Here is a 16,795-nt window from a genome sequence, read left to right as displayed (position 1 = left end):
TGTTATTGGCAGTGAGCAGCAGGATTTTTTTTAACCTTGAGTTGGAGACAGTAGTTAGATTGTCTGAAGTGCCGAGTTGTTAATGGCTTCCAAAAGCATTTTGAAAACAAATGATTAGACTGTCTCAAGAGCAAAAGGATCAATTTGTTCCAACACGCTGATTGTAAAAATGCCTTCACTGCAAAGGAATGTGTGGAATTAACAAAAGTAGAGAAAAAGACTTTTTTTTTTTTTATTCTTTTGTTCATAAAAAATTTAACGTGTTCTCTTCCCTCATTACAGCTAGCGAAAGACAAAGAGCGTCTGCAAGCTATGATGACGCACCTTCATGTCAAGTCCACGGAGCCCAAAGCCACCCCACAGCCGGTGAGCAGCAGGCCTGTCATACGTCTCTCTCTCTCTCTCTCTCTCTCTCTCTCTCTCTCTCTCTCTCTCTCTCTCTCTCTCTCTCTCTCTCTCGTCCCTCCCCCCATCCTTTTGTTTTGTCTTAATTGGCACACATGTATTCATTAATCCCTTCTTCCATCTTCTTATTTATCTGCTAAATAAAAACAGCTGTTCTCTTGAGGGAGGCAGTAAATATTGTTTGGACCACATCTGCTGACATCCAAGATTCAATTTGGTGTCTGTGATGAACTGGATGCACACTCTGTAACAGCCTCAGCCCCAGAGAACCAGTGCAGATGAGAAAACACAGCAAAACAGAAATTCAGTAACAATAACAGACAATATATTTTATAAATAGGCAAGAAGAAATATTTATTTTTAGAGCATTTGAGAGTTACAAAGTGCTTTCCTGCCATATCACATAAAATATAAGAAATATCTGTAAAAAAAAATATGAAAAGCAACTTCATGCTAATGCGTGTAGAATAATTAGAATTAATTTATGAATAACATATTGTTGATTGATAGCTTGCAGATTGTTTATATGCATTGATGTTGAAAGCAACATTTTGAAGTTGCTGCCTTATGCCATCCAAAAATATAAGAGGAATTAGCACGTGCTGCTTTTGATTTTAATATTCATTGTCTATTTGAAATTTGACAGTAAAAAATACATCTAAACAGGTGCTAATCTCTAATCATGGTTTAATTTGTTTTAGCCAAACATTCAGACAAAAAGAAAATAAATAAAATAACAGTTTTATTTATCATCATTTTATCTTTTTTTTTTTTAACATCTCAACAACAGCATTTTCACATTAAGTTTAAACTTGAATGTGGTTTTAAGCTGAGTTTGGCATCACAGTCAGCATCAGAGTGAAGAGTGAACAAAGGTCATTGTGATAACCCTTCTGTAAAAATTCAAATCTTGCATGATAAAAAAAATCGTCCTGATGATTCACCAAAATATGCTGCAGGGGAGCAACTGATAATCTGAACAAATGTAACAGCAGATGAATTTAGTATCTTCTTGACACATTCCAGACATCGTGCTTATCACTCTTAATATATGCCATGCCATAAAGCCTACTGCTTAATCCCTATCCTATAGGGGCAAGGGCTTAACATATGGCATTTAAGTGTGTGTGCTATTTTGTCATGTTTAAGGAGGGGCCTCAAAGCCATATTTCAGTATGACAGTTCATTCAGAGCGCCAAATGTGCAAAGATCATTTTACTGCAGGGTGTGAATGTGAAATCACGCACACAGATGCACTGTATGCATGCAGTAGTCTCATCTCTCAGCGCTGCGTGGCCTGGGTCATTTATTTACAGTCAGAAATGTTGGCAATTGACGTGCGGAGGCTGCACGTGCACTCCACACAGCGCAGCCGTCAACATAAAGCGCCTGGAGATGTCGGACGACAATAGGCTGTCTGTAAAAGCTGCGCCTGTGTCACACACACTGATTGTGTAGATTAGAGAGCAGTACGAGGGCTCAGACACAGGGACATTTGTGTATGAAAAGTGGTAGGGGCGGCAGATAGCATCTTGAGTTCACTACCTCTCCGCTCTCCCCCGGGCCTGTGAGAATGGCTGTGTCAGAGCTCAGTGTTAACACTCTCAAGGGGCCAAGCTGGGATTTTTATTCAAATAAATAGACTCCCATTCTCCAGCGCCACTTTGCCTGCTGCGGGCCGCTATGAAATGCTATGACAAATATGTCTGGCTTCAGCTGGGTGAGTGGTGGACTTAGACAGGTCAGGGCCCCGTGTCCCCTCTGAGGCTTTAGTGAGACTGCTACATCAGAGGTGGCCACCAAATAATAAAAAAAAAGCCTCCTTTGAGTGGCTGCAGAATGGAAGTTTTCTCAGAGCTGACTGGAGATACAACCACTCTGAAGAAACCATTGTGTTCTTTCAGTAATTGCTGGTTATGCTTTTCTGCTGTTCTGTGCTGTTGCATATAATAAAGGCATGTATAAGTAGCAAACTGTCATAGCACAGAGGCTCAGATGAATTTGCTGGTTTACATTTTGTTATAATTAAAGACAAACAAACGGATACTGTGCATGCACAACATCAAATGAATAGGACTCATTTTATTCTTCTGAGGTGGACGCGTGGAGGGGGAGCAAAACAAAATGTGCCACATTAGCAGTGCCTGTTTCTGTGTGTGTGTGCCCGTGTACGTGCATGTTTGTATTTGCCTCTGAGTGTGTGGGTGGGTGTCTGCACTGGGTGTCACTAAGCATTCTTGTCAGAAATCTGACCTTTTACGCCATACATAATTAAGGCGGGACTTTTTGTTTATTTTCTTTAGCAGCTTGCCGAGTCAAAGCCAGTATAATTAGATCACCAATTACCATTTAATTAATTTCAGTCTGAAGTCTCATTTTGTCTAGGCACTGGAGTGAGCCCAAATGGTGAGGCAAACAAAGGCAAGGCTATTACCAGCCTGTCTGGCCTATTGTTGAAGCCTCTCTGTGTTTATTGCCAGGGAATATGGATGAAACATGAAACAAAGCCTGCTAATCCACAGGAAGAGAAGTCAACACTGCAGCCTCATTCTATTGATAGCATTGTGTCAGAAACACGTGGACCCTAGTGTGATTTATTTTGCTCGTGATTCAGAATAACACGTCTTCTGCTACTGTCGGCAAGGATGTAGTCTACATTTGTGCATCCCAGCAGTAATCCAAATTATTTGGGCAGACTCTGCCAAAAAGCCATAGTTCAGCCTCCGAAACATAAATAGACATTGTGAGGACTTGGACACGTGTCTGTCTCTAATTTTGGTGAGAGCAGATCGAAACTTAATTTCATATATTAACAATTTATTAATAATTTAATAAGGTATATTTTTGCAATTTTGCAAGTTAATCACTTGTAAGTGGAATAAACCAAGTCGTCATGTCATCTTAGTTTTCTGATATCTAAATTATACCTGCAGGTAATAACACACAGCCCGTGTTGAATGCCTGTTCACGTTCACGTGTTTGTCGCCGAGCCCTTTATCGTCTCCACTGCGTTATCAGCACGAATCAGATGTCTTCTGCTGATCAACAGATGACGTCATGGATGAGATTCTGTCATTCCCCAAATCTCGTTTCTCTCTCTCTCTGTTTTCTCTTCGCTCTTTTTCTCACAGTCCAAAGTCATGTTTAATTTGGCCTCCTTCGGCAAATTAGCAATTACAACAATTTTGTTGGAATATGTATCTGTGTCATTAGTTTTCCTGCCAATTAATAGCTGGAGCAGGGGGTCAGGCTAGAATTTTCCACTTCACTGCTGCTTCAGTATGGAGGCTTGGCACTTGGCTCTGAGCCTCCACAGCTGCTGGAAGCCATGCTATACCTTTAGAGCACTTGCAATAATTAGTTTACCTTGTAGCCATTATTACTTAAATCCCATCCTTCTCCATAGCTCACCCAGCCCGTCCACACGTGCAGGCCTCAATGGTGAAGTCAAATATTCTGTACATAAGGCTGTCTGAAAATACTATGAGACCATCTGTACCGCAGCCATTGTGGCCTTGATGAGAGAGGTCAGTCAGATACAGTAGTTAATCATCAGATCACCTCCGTAAGCAGCTCCTAATTAGAGTCCTCACAATACAATTTCAGCTCATAATTAGCCCAGATTGGCTTCTTCCTCTGGCTGCCTTATTAGCGGGGCTGCTCAGCGGTAGGTGAGAATCACGCTGTCGTTTTTCAGAGCTGTTTTGGGCAGCCCATCTTCCGTTACTCAACTCAGCCGTCACCAGTTACCATGCAGTGGACACGCGGTGGGTAGATGAGGTGGGGGTGTGTTGTCCAAACAGGACGAGCGGCGGGACAAAAGATTCAACAAAAGGCGATGAAACAGAAAGCTGGGAACAGCCTGACACGGCAGCGAGGGAGGGCGGGAGGGAAGGGAGAGAAGAGCGTGAAAAATGGAGGAGGTGGGGAAGCGGGCCTCCAGGGTTGTTTTCCAAACATTTAGCGAACGCTCATGGATCATCTCAGGGCCCACCTGCAATTAGAGAGGAGATATGCATAGCCAATGAGGCATCTGAGACACAAGGGTAATTAACTGCGCCCCTGTCTGTCTGTCTGTTTGGTCTTCCTGTCCTCAGCTCAACCTGGTGTCCAACGTCACATTGTCTAAGTCGGCTCCTGAGGCCTCTCCTCCGCTGAGCCTGCCCCAGACCCCCACCACACCCACAGCACCCCTCACACCGCTCTCCCAGACACACTCTGTCATCACAGCCAACAGCCTCCACAGCGTGGGCCCCATGCGACGGCGCTACTCGGAAAAGTACAACATGCCCATCTCTCCAGGTACTGCTGGTTGAACACACATGTACAAATAAACACACTCATCTCAGTGACTGACCGCAAACCATACATGCTGTATCTGTATATACACACAGCCATATAATCACACTATAATTTGTGTTATCAGGCACTGATAGGACATTACTGTTGACACCATGTTGACACAGTTTGTGTTTGTTCCCTGTTTGCAGACATCAGTCAGAACAAAGAGTTCTACATGAATGCAGACGTCAGACCGCCATTCACATACGCTTCATTAATAAGACAGGTAAGGACTACGCATGTATTTTTTTAAAATTTTTTTTATCTGTCTAGAATTTGGAAAATATGGCCTTTAACATCCTCCACTGTACCTGGTCATGGCGAGAAGTACAGCAGATACACACAGGGCTGTTTAGAAGGTCACAAACTGTGTTTTTTTCCACTTACTTCTCTCTTCCTTCTCTGTTAAATTTCAAATACAATTTAGACAGAGGAGCAGATTAACCATCTTCAAATGAGTGCAAGAATGCGTACGGGATCCAAAAAACAGCCACATATGACAATTGCATTTGATTAAGAATTTCAGTGACTGTGATTATTACCAAATTCATTTCACACAACAGTAGGGATGAACCTGTTTTAAGATGGCCAGTCAATTATTGCTCTGCCGCAGTAATCTGGGATCTCAGGAATTAATCTGAGCCGGCCATAATTGCTGCCCTGTAATCTGCCTGAGAAATGTTTTCCCTTGCCCTTCATTTACACCGACAAAAGAAAATATATTCAAATCTGCCGTTTTGAATGAAAAGTGCAGAAGACTTCTACAAACAGAGCATGGAGTACACTTCACATAGACAGTTTCTCTGCTGTTGTCTTGTGTTTTTTCCCGAGAGAACACACACAATACTGCATGCCTCGTGTGAATTATTGATCACTTTGCGAAGGGAGCAAAATTGTAAATGTTTGTTTCTGTCACTGTTCCTCATCCAGGCAATCCTCGAATCTCCAGAAAAGCAGCTAACACTAAACGAAATCTACAACTGGTTCACACGAATGTTTGCATATTTCAGACGCAACGCAGCCACGTGGAAGGTAATTTTGCTGTTCCTGCCGACTTCTTTAAACCAGAAGGAAACTTTGCATTGATGTTAGGGAGAACTGCATGACAGCCATCGTTATAGGATCATTTACATTTATAAATGAACCTCTGTCCCAACACACAACAATACTCCACTTATTCTGTCTAAATGAACCACCCTTTAAACAAACATATGAACCACAAAGAAAAAAAAACAAGGAGAGGAATATGTGCATTTTTTTTCAAATAAGAAAAACAAGACAGAAAGAGAGAGAAGAAAAATGGAAAAAAAAAAAGAAAAATCTTCCCGTTAATATGTGGGGATGTTCTGGTAGTGGGTGGCATTAGTTTAACATAGTGGTGCTCTGCCAGTGACTCCTGGCTGAGCCTCTCACTCACTCACTCACTGCAGAAGGGAACACTGTGTTTTCAACCAGGCCACAAACACACACGCACACATACACACACACACACAAACAAAACAAAACAAAAACAAAACAGTAACAATCTTAAAAAAAAAAAAAAAAAAAAAATCAGAAAGAAAGAACCAGATGATTGGAGTCAGTGAGACAGTGAGATTTGGATGAGAAAGACAGTGATGAAGCAGAAGAAAAAGAAGAAGAAGAAGTCTCTCAGCTGGATGAGACCCAACACACACACACACACACACACACACACACACATAAACACCACCCTGCTCCACCCCCGTCCTCCATCAGCTCCCACACTGACAGGGGCACACTGATGTTATAAACACTGGATTCCACAACTCTCTCTCTGCACGCGTGCACACGCACACACCACCTGGTATATACACATGCTCTTAATGGAGGGATGATGTACTTGCAGATGATTAGCACTAGAACCTGGATTTTAGCTTTAACAGCTCCGTCTCTGCACGTTGTGATGAGAAATGTCTAAGTGACCTTTTCCAGTCGGTGCAAATATTATAAATAAAAAGTTGGGTTTCGGTGTCTCACTCCTCACATTAACATCAACTGATCCGAAAAGGCAAATTTTGTAAATGATAAGAAAGAAGAATGTAACTAACTCTATTGCCATGGTAACCCAGAAATATTTATGTGTTGTTTAAGTCATTTGAAACTCCAGAACCATTTTACTGCCAATAACATTCTGGTTTATTTATTGTTTTCATCCAGGTTTCATCCAGTTCCTGTCAAAATATTTCTTCTTTGAAATGATTTTTTTCCCCCCTTGCAGTCATGTTTACTGTACTGATAGCAACCTTTTCTTTCTCTCTTTGTTTCTACACCAACTGCAGAATGCAGTCCGGCATAATCTTAGTCTTCACAAGTGTTTTGTGCGGGTAGAAAACGTAAAAGGGGCTGTGTGGACAGTCGACGAAATAGAGTTCCAAAAGAGACGGCCTCAAAAGATCAGTGGGTAGGTTTGGCCTTGTGAGCCCCGTCTCACGTCTCACCGTTCACTGATGGGAAGAGGCTGCTGCTGCTTCTGCTGCTGCTGCTGCTTCTGCTGCTTCATCTCACTGTCTGTGTGCCATATCGTCCAAAGTCCCCGCTTGCTTTGGCGTGCCCCCTTCATGCTTTCAGAAGCCTTTTGGTGATGCCTCATAACCCACAGTGGCTTATTTTCATTTTGATCCTCACCCTCTGCCCTCCTCCCTGTGTCTGTCTGTCTGTCTGTGTGTCCATCCTTTGTCCTCTGTCCTGTCGATCACTGCATCTGCATCTTGCTGTCCCCCCCACTGTTGGTTTGCTTTCCCAGGGTGCCATTCGCACCAACCTTTCCCTGCATAAGTGCTTTGTGAGAGTAGAGGATGAGTTTGGGTCCTTTTGGACTGTTGATGATGAGGAGTTTAAACGCGGCCGCCACGTACAGCGAGGCCGCCCTCGGAAGTACGCCGCTGATGAGAACTTTGACGATCTGCTCGTACAGTAAGCACTTCCGCCTGCCCTGCAAACTCCAGAGGCCAGACACCTCCACCCCAGCCTGCATGCCCTGCCCCCCCTCCCCGTGTTGTCATCATGCTTTTTATGTTGAGCTCGCCATCCATCATGCTCCATCAAACTGCTATCTCTTCCCATGAAATGCAAAGTGTTGAAGATAGTTGTGTGGTGTTGTCAAGTGATTGAACATCTTAGAACTATAGCCTTAATATCCACATTATCACACCAGTAAATGTGTTAAGTTCTTATACAAAGTGCATTGATTTCTTTTTATGAAATAAGATACCGCAGCTGAGGCATGCATGCTAGGCGAGACACGAGTCTGTGGTTTGTAATTTAATTTTTGTGTTTGCAGAAGTCCAGCCTTAGTGAAGAACATTCAGACCAGCTTAGGCTATGGTCCAACCCTCTCTGCTGCCTTCCAGGTAAAAATAAAAAGTGACTTCATCTTAAGCTGCCGAACTCAGAACTTTAACAGACAGTAAATCATAAAAGTCTCTCCTCCGGTCTTTGTTTTTGAGGGGGATGTACTGGTAGGAGAAGAGTGATGGGCAACTGAGAAAGTGTCGACAACTCTCTTCCGTTTCACATTTAACGCTTCGGGTTTTTGCTTTTCAGGCTTCATTGGCAGAAAACAACATACCTCTATACACTACTGCTTCCATTGGAAGTCCCACCCTCAACTCCCTGGCCAACGCCATCCGTGAGGAGATGAATGGAGCAATGGACCATGGAAACAGCAACGGCAGTGACAGCAGCCCGGGACGCTCGCCCCTGCCAGCTATGTGAGTGGCACACACGCACACGCTTTCTATCTCCACCACAGCCTGTGTAAGAAAAGACAAGAGAGGAAAAGAGTTTCAGCTGCCTCTTTCACTGAGACAGCAACACTCTAAATACATTTAGGCCGAAAATTATTTTAATGCCCACCCAAAATGTTAAAATTACCTAATGCATGGCGTTAGATGAAACAGAAACAATGCGAGGAGAAGAACAAGAGGACAATAAATAAAGTGCAGAGGGATGATATTTGAGTGGGGTCATGGCCAGAGCTGTGGCTGGCCTCCCTGCAGAAAAGGAAACTCCACCTTTTTGCAGAAAGAAAAGACCGGAGCCCCTCTGTTATTTTAACAGAAGTTTATGAACTCTCCTTTATGTGTCCTGCTGTCTGTCTGAGTCCCGCCATAATCAGCTTGCCAATTTGTTCAAATATTTACAAAATGCCAGAACGCAGAGTGACGGAGTTGGCTCCGTGCAGTGAAACATGAGCAGCAACACCTTCAGAAATGCCTCTGAGCTGCTGCAAGAAAAACAACACAAAAGCATAATTAGTCTGGAGGACTTCATCCAAGATTCTCATGTAGGAAAGTTGCGGTGGGCCTGGAAACCGCAGCTCCCCATTCACTTGTTGTATAGGAGTGTCTGCTAAGTTGTTTGAAGCCTAAAATAATACAGCACACGCTGCATCGTTTCCAGATGTGGGGGCAGACCACCGATGTGCAGAGCGGGTAGACTGAGGGATGGCCTCCTGAAATGTCTGAGCTTGGGGGGAAATTCTGCCTGAAAACAAAAAAGGTGCAGTAATGAGCTCCTGGCCAAATGGAGGAAAGTGCCATCCCTAATCACTGTGAACATAGCTCTGAGCATGGCTGTGGAACAGGAAAGGCAGAGACAGGATGGGTGTGCTGGCCTAGAGGCAGCCTGCATCTCCCTCTGCCCTTCTGCTTCTATCTTTAGGCTGATAGAGCTCACAAACTATTTCTCCATAATTATGTCTATAAGCTTTATTCCAGCACAAAAGTTCAATCTGTTTTCTTTTGCTTTTAAAGAACTTTATGCTCTTATTAACAAAACATACCGGGTGTTTCACGCCTACGGATCGAGCATGTTGCACACAGTAGCACAACCGCTGTGAGTGTCCTGTTGCCCAGGGAATGAGCAGTAAACTAACATGTGCTGTTTTACTGTGATGCTTTGGCTCACACGAGTTCATCACCGGCGTTGAATTTGCAACAACATGTGTCTTCCACATGTGCCAGTGTTGCTGCTGGTTGACAGGACGCAGCTTTTAACACCGCAAGGAAACCAGAGCGCTTCTCCTAAACAGCCAGACGAGAATCGGGTATCCAGAGACGGCTAATTATAAGCAAAGTGTAGAATCAGCATGCAGTTCAATAGCATAATAATAACAATTTCATGTCTGCCCTGCAGCCACAGAGTCAGACCCGAGGCAACGGCACTTGTGGAGTTACTTTGATGTGAAAATGATAGAAAAGCTGACTTTACTTTTTCCCCTTTTTATAATTTACACAAAAATATGTCGGCTCATTTGTATGCCAGTGTCTCCATCACAATAGTTGCAAATCACACAAGACGTCCTGGTGTGAATAAATCAAACGTGGGCTTTGGTGATGAAGAATGTGCCAGTTCGTCCCTTGTTGTAGTAGTAAATGAGCCCGGTGCCTCATCCTGACATCGCTCTACCTCCATGATGGCAGCCTGGCTCCGCGGGTTATAGCGGCAAGTCCCCTGCAGCTGCTCATAATGTTTTTAGGTTTTTTTTTTTCTCCCCTCCTTTCTGCCACAGCCAGGCCTCCTCTCCCCCCTGTGCTTTATTCCTGCTCTGTTTCTGTAATGAGAAATTTGGCAGATCTCATCTCTTTAGTGGCTCTTTTGCCCAGGCTGTGAGCTGGAGGGGGTGGGGGGGCGGCCTCATGTTTTTGCCTTGTTTACAAGTGACAGCGTTATTATTCTCATAAGGGCTCTGTTTCTTATCACAGTGTTGTGCCGAGTGAGCCGCTGCTGCTCTCCTCGCGCGCCTTTCCTGCCAGCGCTTTTCTTCCCTTATTGACACTTGGTTGAAAATATGCATTAATTCTGGAGTTTAAAGCATGTACGGCGGTGTCTGGTCGCTGTGTTTGCTTGAAGTTGATTAATGATAGAAGCCGGCTCAGGGTCGTCCTCTGGAGACCCGCCTCGCAGGTTGTGCATGTTAACGAGCAGGAAGGGGAACACACAGAGCGCCGCTGATCCTCCGCCACCAGGAGGCTGACAACGGCAGCCCGCTCGCCCCGCGCAGTCCATTCTCTCCTCTCCTCGTCTCACGTTGTTAATCTTCCTCATTTATCAATTCTAAGTGAATACCCTGTTGTCGGTTGCCGTGAAAATAAAAAGCCCGCAGCTTTGCCGGGATTGGAATACCTCAAAAGAAAACTGAAATTATCATCAGCGCCAGTGAGGCCCCCACTCACGGTCTCACTGAAGCCAGACATTTGTTTTTGTTCCCGTGTTTCATTCTTTATAAACTGAATCAGTGCAGGTCTGTATCATTTTGTGCCCGTGTGTGTGAAAGGTTAGGAAAAAACGGAGGGGAATTTAAGAAAGTTAAAGACAGAAGAGCTGAGAGCTAGTTTCTTTTTTTTTCTGTTTGGTTTTTTTACTCTCTTCTCCTCCGACAGGCATCACATCAGCGTTAAGGAGGAACCACTGGACCCGGAAGACCACGAAGGGCCCCTCTCCCTGGTAACGACCGCCAATCACAGTCCGGATTTAGATCACCACAGAGATTACGATGACGATCAGGGCCACGACGACATGCTGTAAGGCTAGCGCTGCCCCTCCCCGGCCTCAGAGGCAGAGGCAGTCTGGGTCATCTGGGAGACTGAAACGCTCCGCAGATAACAAACACTGAACTGCAGTCTCAGCCACTGAAGACAGCGCTCAAATGTCTCCAAGTTAACTTTTTAGTGCCATTACAATACATAGCAAGAACACACACACACACATACACACACACACACACACACACACACACAGAACACACCCCACACGAGGGATTTTCTTTTTCTGATTACTTTCTACTTTTGATTCAAGTAAAGCTTAAAAAAAAAAAAGTGAAAACAAACTTCATTTCTATTCATGTGTGGGATTGGACTTGATTGGTACGGGGGGGCGACGTGTTCGCGGGCGGAGACCCTCGCCATGCAGCCAGGACGGACTTGGACAGTCGTGTCTCTCCCCTACCCGCCTTCCCCGCTCTCTCTCCCTCTCCCTCCCTTCCACCCTGAGACACACACACACACACACATCTGACCACAAACTCGAGAGAGAGGGGGAGAGTGACTGACGTTTAATTTACACCGTGCGTGAGGGAGAGCGAGTGAGGACTTTATTGTCACTGCCTTCAACATGTCTCATTGGTTTGATTCCATCTGGTGGGAGGGATGTTGTGTTTTTATTCGGGTGTATTTTTTGTTGTTGGGGGGGGGTGGGGTCAGGGGATGAGAGGTTATAAAATATCAGCATAATGTGTGTTTTCCATTCAATGCTGTTATTGATGTTGCATCTTTGTTTTATTTCTTTAAACTGATCAGACCTCATGCTCATGCTGTGGAGATTCTGTGTGGTCAGCACTTGATGATGAATGTTTATGATTTCCTTTCATGTTGTTCTTTCAAACACACACACACACACACACACATATGAAGCAGAATGTCAGATACCAAGTAGTATTTTTCTGTCATTTATTCCACAATCTTCATAAGAAAAAAATAAAAAAAATAAAAAGTCACCACTCTGCCCCTCACCCCCTCCTCCCTCTTCCTCCTCCTCCCGCTCCTCCCGCTCATGAAGTCCATTGGCAATGCACTACTCATAATGAAGGCTCTCTCCACGCATCAATGAAGTTTAATTTAAGATGCGAATGAATGACAGAGAAATCATGCAGGTTATGATTTATCCTTATGAAATTACACTTTAAAACAGCCACTCACGGCAGAGCATGTTGAGCTGCAACAGAATTTCTGATCACTTACGAGCTCCGGATTTTTGGGGGGGTTTTTGTTTTGTTTTGTTTTGTTTTGTTTTGGGGGTTTTTTTTTTAAGGAAAATGAAAATGTCAGATGTGCACCGGCAAAGATAATGATTTAGACCAACTAATTGTGATTCCTGAACACAGCTGTCATTGTTAATCAAACGCGTCTGCTTCATTCAGTGCTCGAAGATAAACGTGCATTCCCTGTAGTTTTATTTCTACCACAGCGAGTTTTAAATTCTTAGTGTTAATGTTAAAGTTAGTGTTAATAATTGCACACTGGATGTAATGCTCATTTTCTTTCATCAAGGGAAAAAAGTCCCAAGACTTGCAATAAGACCTAAACATTGCACATTCCAGCATTTGGCAGCGATCGCAAAGGGCCCAGAGTTACATTACATGCCATTTAGGTAACATGGAAACCTCGATGTTCAGTGTCACCCAAAAAGCCAATAGTTGCAGTCCACAACATTGAACCGAGTGGAATCCATGTTTGGTTTTGTGATGCAGCAACAACAACAAAAAAATTCCAGCTTTGATAGGGAGTCAAATTTTAAAGAGACCATGAATTTCAAGACTGCAATCAACCACTTTTAATTGTTTTATTTATTGTTGGTATTATTATTATTTTATGTTCTATTTGGTTTTTTTTTTTTTGGTTGTTGATGTGTTTAAATATCTTGTTCTGTGATTACCAAAGATTAACTACAAAGTCAATGTTGTGTGTTCCATGCAATAGCAGATAAGGCCAAATATCTCTCCTCCATTCTGTCCCATTGGACGATCCGAGCAGCCGCGATCGAGCCGGTGGCAGATCGACTCGAGGGAAGTGCTCCTCAAACTGGTGTTTTCATTCATTTTTGTTTCTTTCATAAAAACCAAAGGGGGTGTCTCGACCAGGACAGCTGCAGTAATGTTTGCAGTGACCAAAACTGAATGGGAGGTGCTGACAGTCTGACTACACGATGACCAAATTAGGGAAACTTTTTTTTGTCTTTGGGCCAGTGAGTAGAAAAGGGAGCTGTTTTGGTCAGCAGCAGATCTCTGTGCCACATAAAGGGTATGTAGATAAAGAAAAAGAAAATATACTGGTAAATGGAAAAAGCTTTGCAGAGAACAATGTGAAACGGATTCTATACTTCAACTGGACCACACAATTCAATGTTTCTCTTCTTTTATTCCTTATTCATTTGTATCCTTTGTAATGATTGTATGCCACTTTGTAGGGGTTTCAGCGTCTGTGTTAAGATTGGCAAGACTTTATGATTGTGTTTAGTTTCTGTCAACTTATTACTTTTTATATTAAAAAACACTCCTGTCAACGAATAAGCTGGGTACAAGGTACTTTATGGCAGTTATTGTTATTATTATTATTATTACATTTTAAGTTCACTGCTCATTAATTAAAAAAAAAAAAAAAAAAAAGGAAAAGGGCAATCTGTGGTTTCCAGAAGATGTATTTAATATCCAGGCAGCTGTGGGACGGGTCAGTTACAGCCAGGCTAAGATCGTGAGAACAGGGCCGAGCTCCGCAAACCTCCAGTCATCTGGCTGGTTTGTTTGGTATTCAAAACGGAGGAAAAGTGCTGGTAGATTAGGACATTCTCAGCATGTGTAGCTTGACATTACTAAAGATAACAGCATGAGAAAACCGTTTGTACGCATACCTCAGTTCAAACCTATAGGGAATGATTCAATTAAATGAGAAAAAAAATAAACAAACATTTCACTCAGTTGCACTTAGTTATATGTCTTGCATGTGTAGTCTGATACTATAGAGAGAAAATTTCTAAAAAAACAAACAAAAAAAAATAGAGAGAGAGACAAAATGAAATTAGAGGTGGTTTATCTTAAAGGTTTCATCCTTTTGTTGCCAAACCAATCCAAACCTCAGGCCTTTTGTTCACTGAAATATCACCCAGCTGTGTGTGACACCGTTCATCCCGTCAAAGTCTGTTCTCTGATGTACTGATGGGTTGTTTTAAGGGTGTTCCAATATTAGGTTGTACATACATGTCACTATAGCCTTTGTCTCTTCCTGTCCACCCCCCTCTCTCCTTCTATCTCCCTGTCCCTCTCTTTTGAGATCGGAAAATACATTTGTGTTATGATGTTTGCTTTATCGCGACTGCTTTGTATTAACTATAAAATAGCTATGAGAAAAACTGCTGTATGTATTGGAATAGCAAACTGTGCTGCAGATGTATTTTACTTAGTAATCCTTGCTTTAAAAAGAGAAGAAGAAAAAAAATAATCACATCATCCACGCAGACATCTGGGTGAGCTGGGCAGGGGCAGGCTGGGGGGGGAGATTATCCCCGATTTTGGATTTTAAACTGTAATATAGAAAACAGACTTTTCTCTGTTATCATTGACCTAAGCATTTTGTACAGATTTTTTTCCCTCTTTGTGTTAAACTGTTTTTTGATACTTCCTTTTGATGGTCCAACCACTGCCTTCTGTGGCTGTATGTTAAAGATTACTGCCCTGAGAAAAGGGCAGACAGGTATATCTCCTCTACAAGGCAGAGATATCTTGCATGACTAATCCCAGGGTCACAGAGATGGGAGTGTGTGTGGGGAGGGGTGGGGGTATGGTTTAAGTGGTCAGTAATAATATAAGGGTGTATCAATCTAATGATATTTTATATGAAATTAATAGGAAAAAGAAAAAATATGCAGTGCCAAGATGTAAAGAATATTGTTAAATGCTGTCTTTTTTTGGTTGGAAAAATTCATTTCACTCATGCATCAAAGATGTGTCTAAATCCATGTCATGTGGGTAAAACACGTTCTGTTTGGCTTCAAGAATTTTATATTTTTAATCTCAAGGGTCATTGTAAAATGAGTCAAACCAAGCACAGCAGGCAGGTCAAAGGTCAGATGCTGCTGGAGACTAACGTCCTGCAAACTGCGGCCGTGTGGCATCAGGTCCCCCAACATCCCACGCTGGCACTCCAGCTAAGACGCCATCGTTTCATCCATCAGCAACCATCCAGCCCACTGTCATTCCGTCCCCCTCTTTCTCCCTCTCTCACACCACACTTTTTTTTTTTTCTTCCAGATGGAGGGGGAGGGAGGGTAAAGGAGGGGAAGGGGGCAACTGAGGAGCTGTCACGGTGCTCTCATCCTGCAGCAGCTTTTCTTTCTGTTTCTATTTTTTATTTTTCTTTGAAGATGTACTCTGTAGTTTCTTTTTCCTGCTTTTTTTTTTTTAAATGGAGAAATATTATTGCTCATCACTTCCATCAGTCTGTAACCTCCTCATCATTCCTCGTCTGTCTGATGCAGACCACTCTGTTGTAGTCAGTGGCGACGACTGACGTGAGCATTCTAAACATGCAATAAAATGCTGGTTGTTCAGATCGTTTCCTCCAAGTCTCTCATTGCATCTGATTTGCACAGTTCAAATGTATCACATGCAGTTGAACTGTCGTGAGGACAGAAGAAATGTTTAATGCCAACTACAATGTTTTATTATGTTATTAGATTTTATTATTATTATTATTATGACTTGCAGATGGAAAATGGCCTTTTTGATGCAAGACTCTTTGTGTTTAACTGCTGCCTACTGTAAAGGCAATTAATGCATCAATGTTAAAAAAAATACACTGATACCAACTCTTCCCACCAGATATATTAACATGTTAACAGTAACAGACTTAATTTGTGATGGTAGCGTCTCTCAGTGCTGTTTTCCTTTGCTATTTTGGCCTGCAGAACAGTCCCACGCAGACCTGTGTTTGTCATCTGCTGCAGGACACTCATCTGAGCTTCAACATTAAATTATATTGTAATTAAAAAGAGACAGTTAAACTGTCTTTTCCTAACAGCAATTTAGGTAACTGCATTTGATAAGCTATAAATTGTAACAGCATTAAAATTCCAGAAATAATAGCGATATGGATTTGGTGACGGGAGCTAATGCTGATGACCAGGACTTGTGTTTTTACGACGGAGGCACAGGTCATGTTGGCCACTAAACAGCAGACAGAGATCAAGTCTAAGCACTTTTAATCTTGTGAAACAAGCAATTACAAATAGTTGCATTGATTTGTTAAAAAGCTTTAGGTGACATAAATCGTTTCTTGCTTAGCTTATTGCAGGAAAACATAAATGTCAAGTGTATTATTAATTAAGGCCTTTGAAAGACAAGATTTAATGGAAACAGTATAAAATCACAGGCAATCTTTCTGTAGGCAGTATTTCACCGGGTGGTCAGGATTCATGTATATCCGTGTTGTTTTCATGACACTGATCACAAACTGGATAACATGAAGTTAAAGGGAAC

General features: G+C 42.7%; 1 protein-coding gene across 19 annotated transcripts in view; it reads left to right on the top strand.

The window, feature by feature from the left end:
* foxp1b (forkhead box P1b) overlaps positions 1-15,867 on the top strand; it is a 149,579-nt gene extending 133,712 nt beyond the window's left edge. For 15 of the 19 annotated variants that reach the window (XM_046384756.1, XM_046384751.1, XM_046384755.1 and 12 more), the window contains 8 exons: positions 283-366; positions 4,503-4,707; positions 4,896-4,972; positions 5,677-5,778; positions 7,511-7,680; positions 8,048-8,117; positions 8,311-8,477; positions 11,151-15,867. In XM_046384756.1, coding sequence (XP_046240712.1) covers positions 283-366; positions 4,503-4,707; positions 4,896-4,972; positions 5,677-5,778; positions 7,511-7,680; positions 8,048-8,117; positions 8,311-8,477; positions 11,151-11,295 — 1,020 coding nt within the window. In that variant the 3' untranslated portion in view covers positions 11,296-15,867. Of the gene's footprint in view, positions 1-282; positions 367-4,502; positions 4,708-4,895; positions 4,973-5,676; positions 5,779-7,046; positions 7,169-7,510; positions 7,681-8,047; positions 8,118-8,310; positions 8,478-11,150 lie in introns of those variants that run through there. The other 4 variants (XM_046384763.1, XM_046384764.1, XM_046384766.1 and 1 more) reach the window with 2 other exon arrangements.
* Positions 15,868-16,795: the final 928 nt, after the last annotated feature.

This window comes from Scatophagus argus, chromosome 3, assembly GCF_020382885.2.
Source record: "Scatophagus argus isolate fScaArg1 chromosome 3, fScaArg1.pri, whole genome shotgun sequence".
NCBI classification, from domain to species: domain Eukaryota; kingdom Metazoa; phylum Chordata; class Actinopteri; family Scatophagidae; genus Scatophagus; species Scatophagus argus.
The sequence above is the reverse complement of the archived record's forward strand: the minus strand, read 5'-3'. Positions and strand labels throughout refer to the sequence as shown.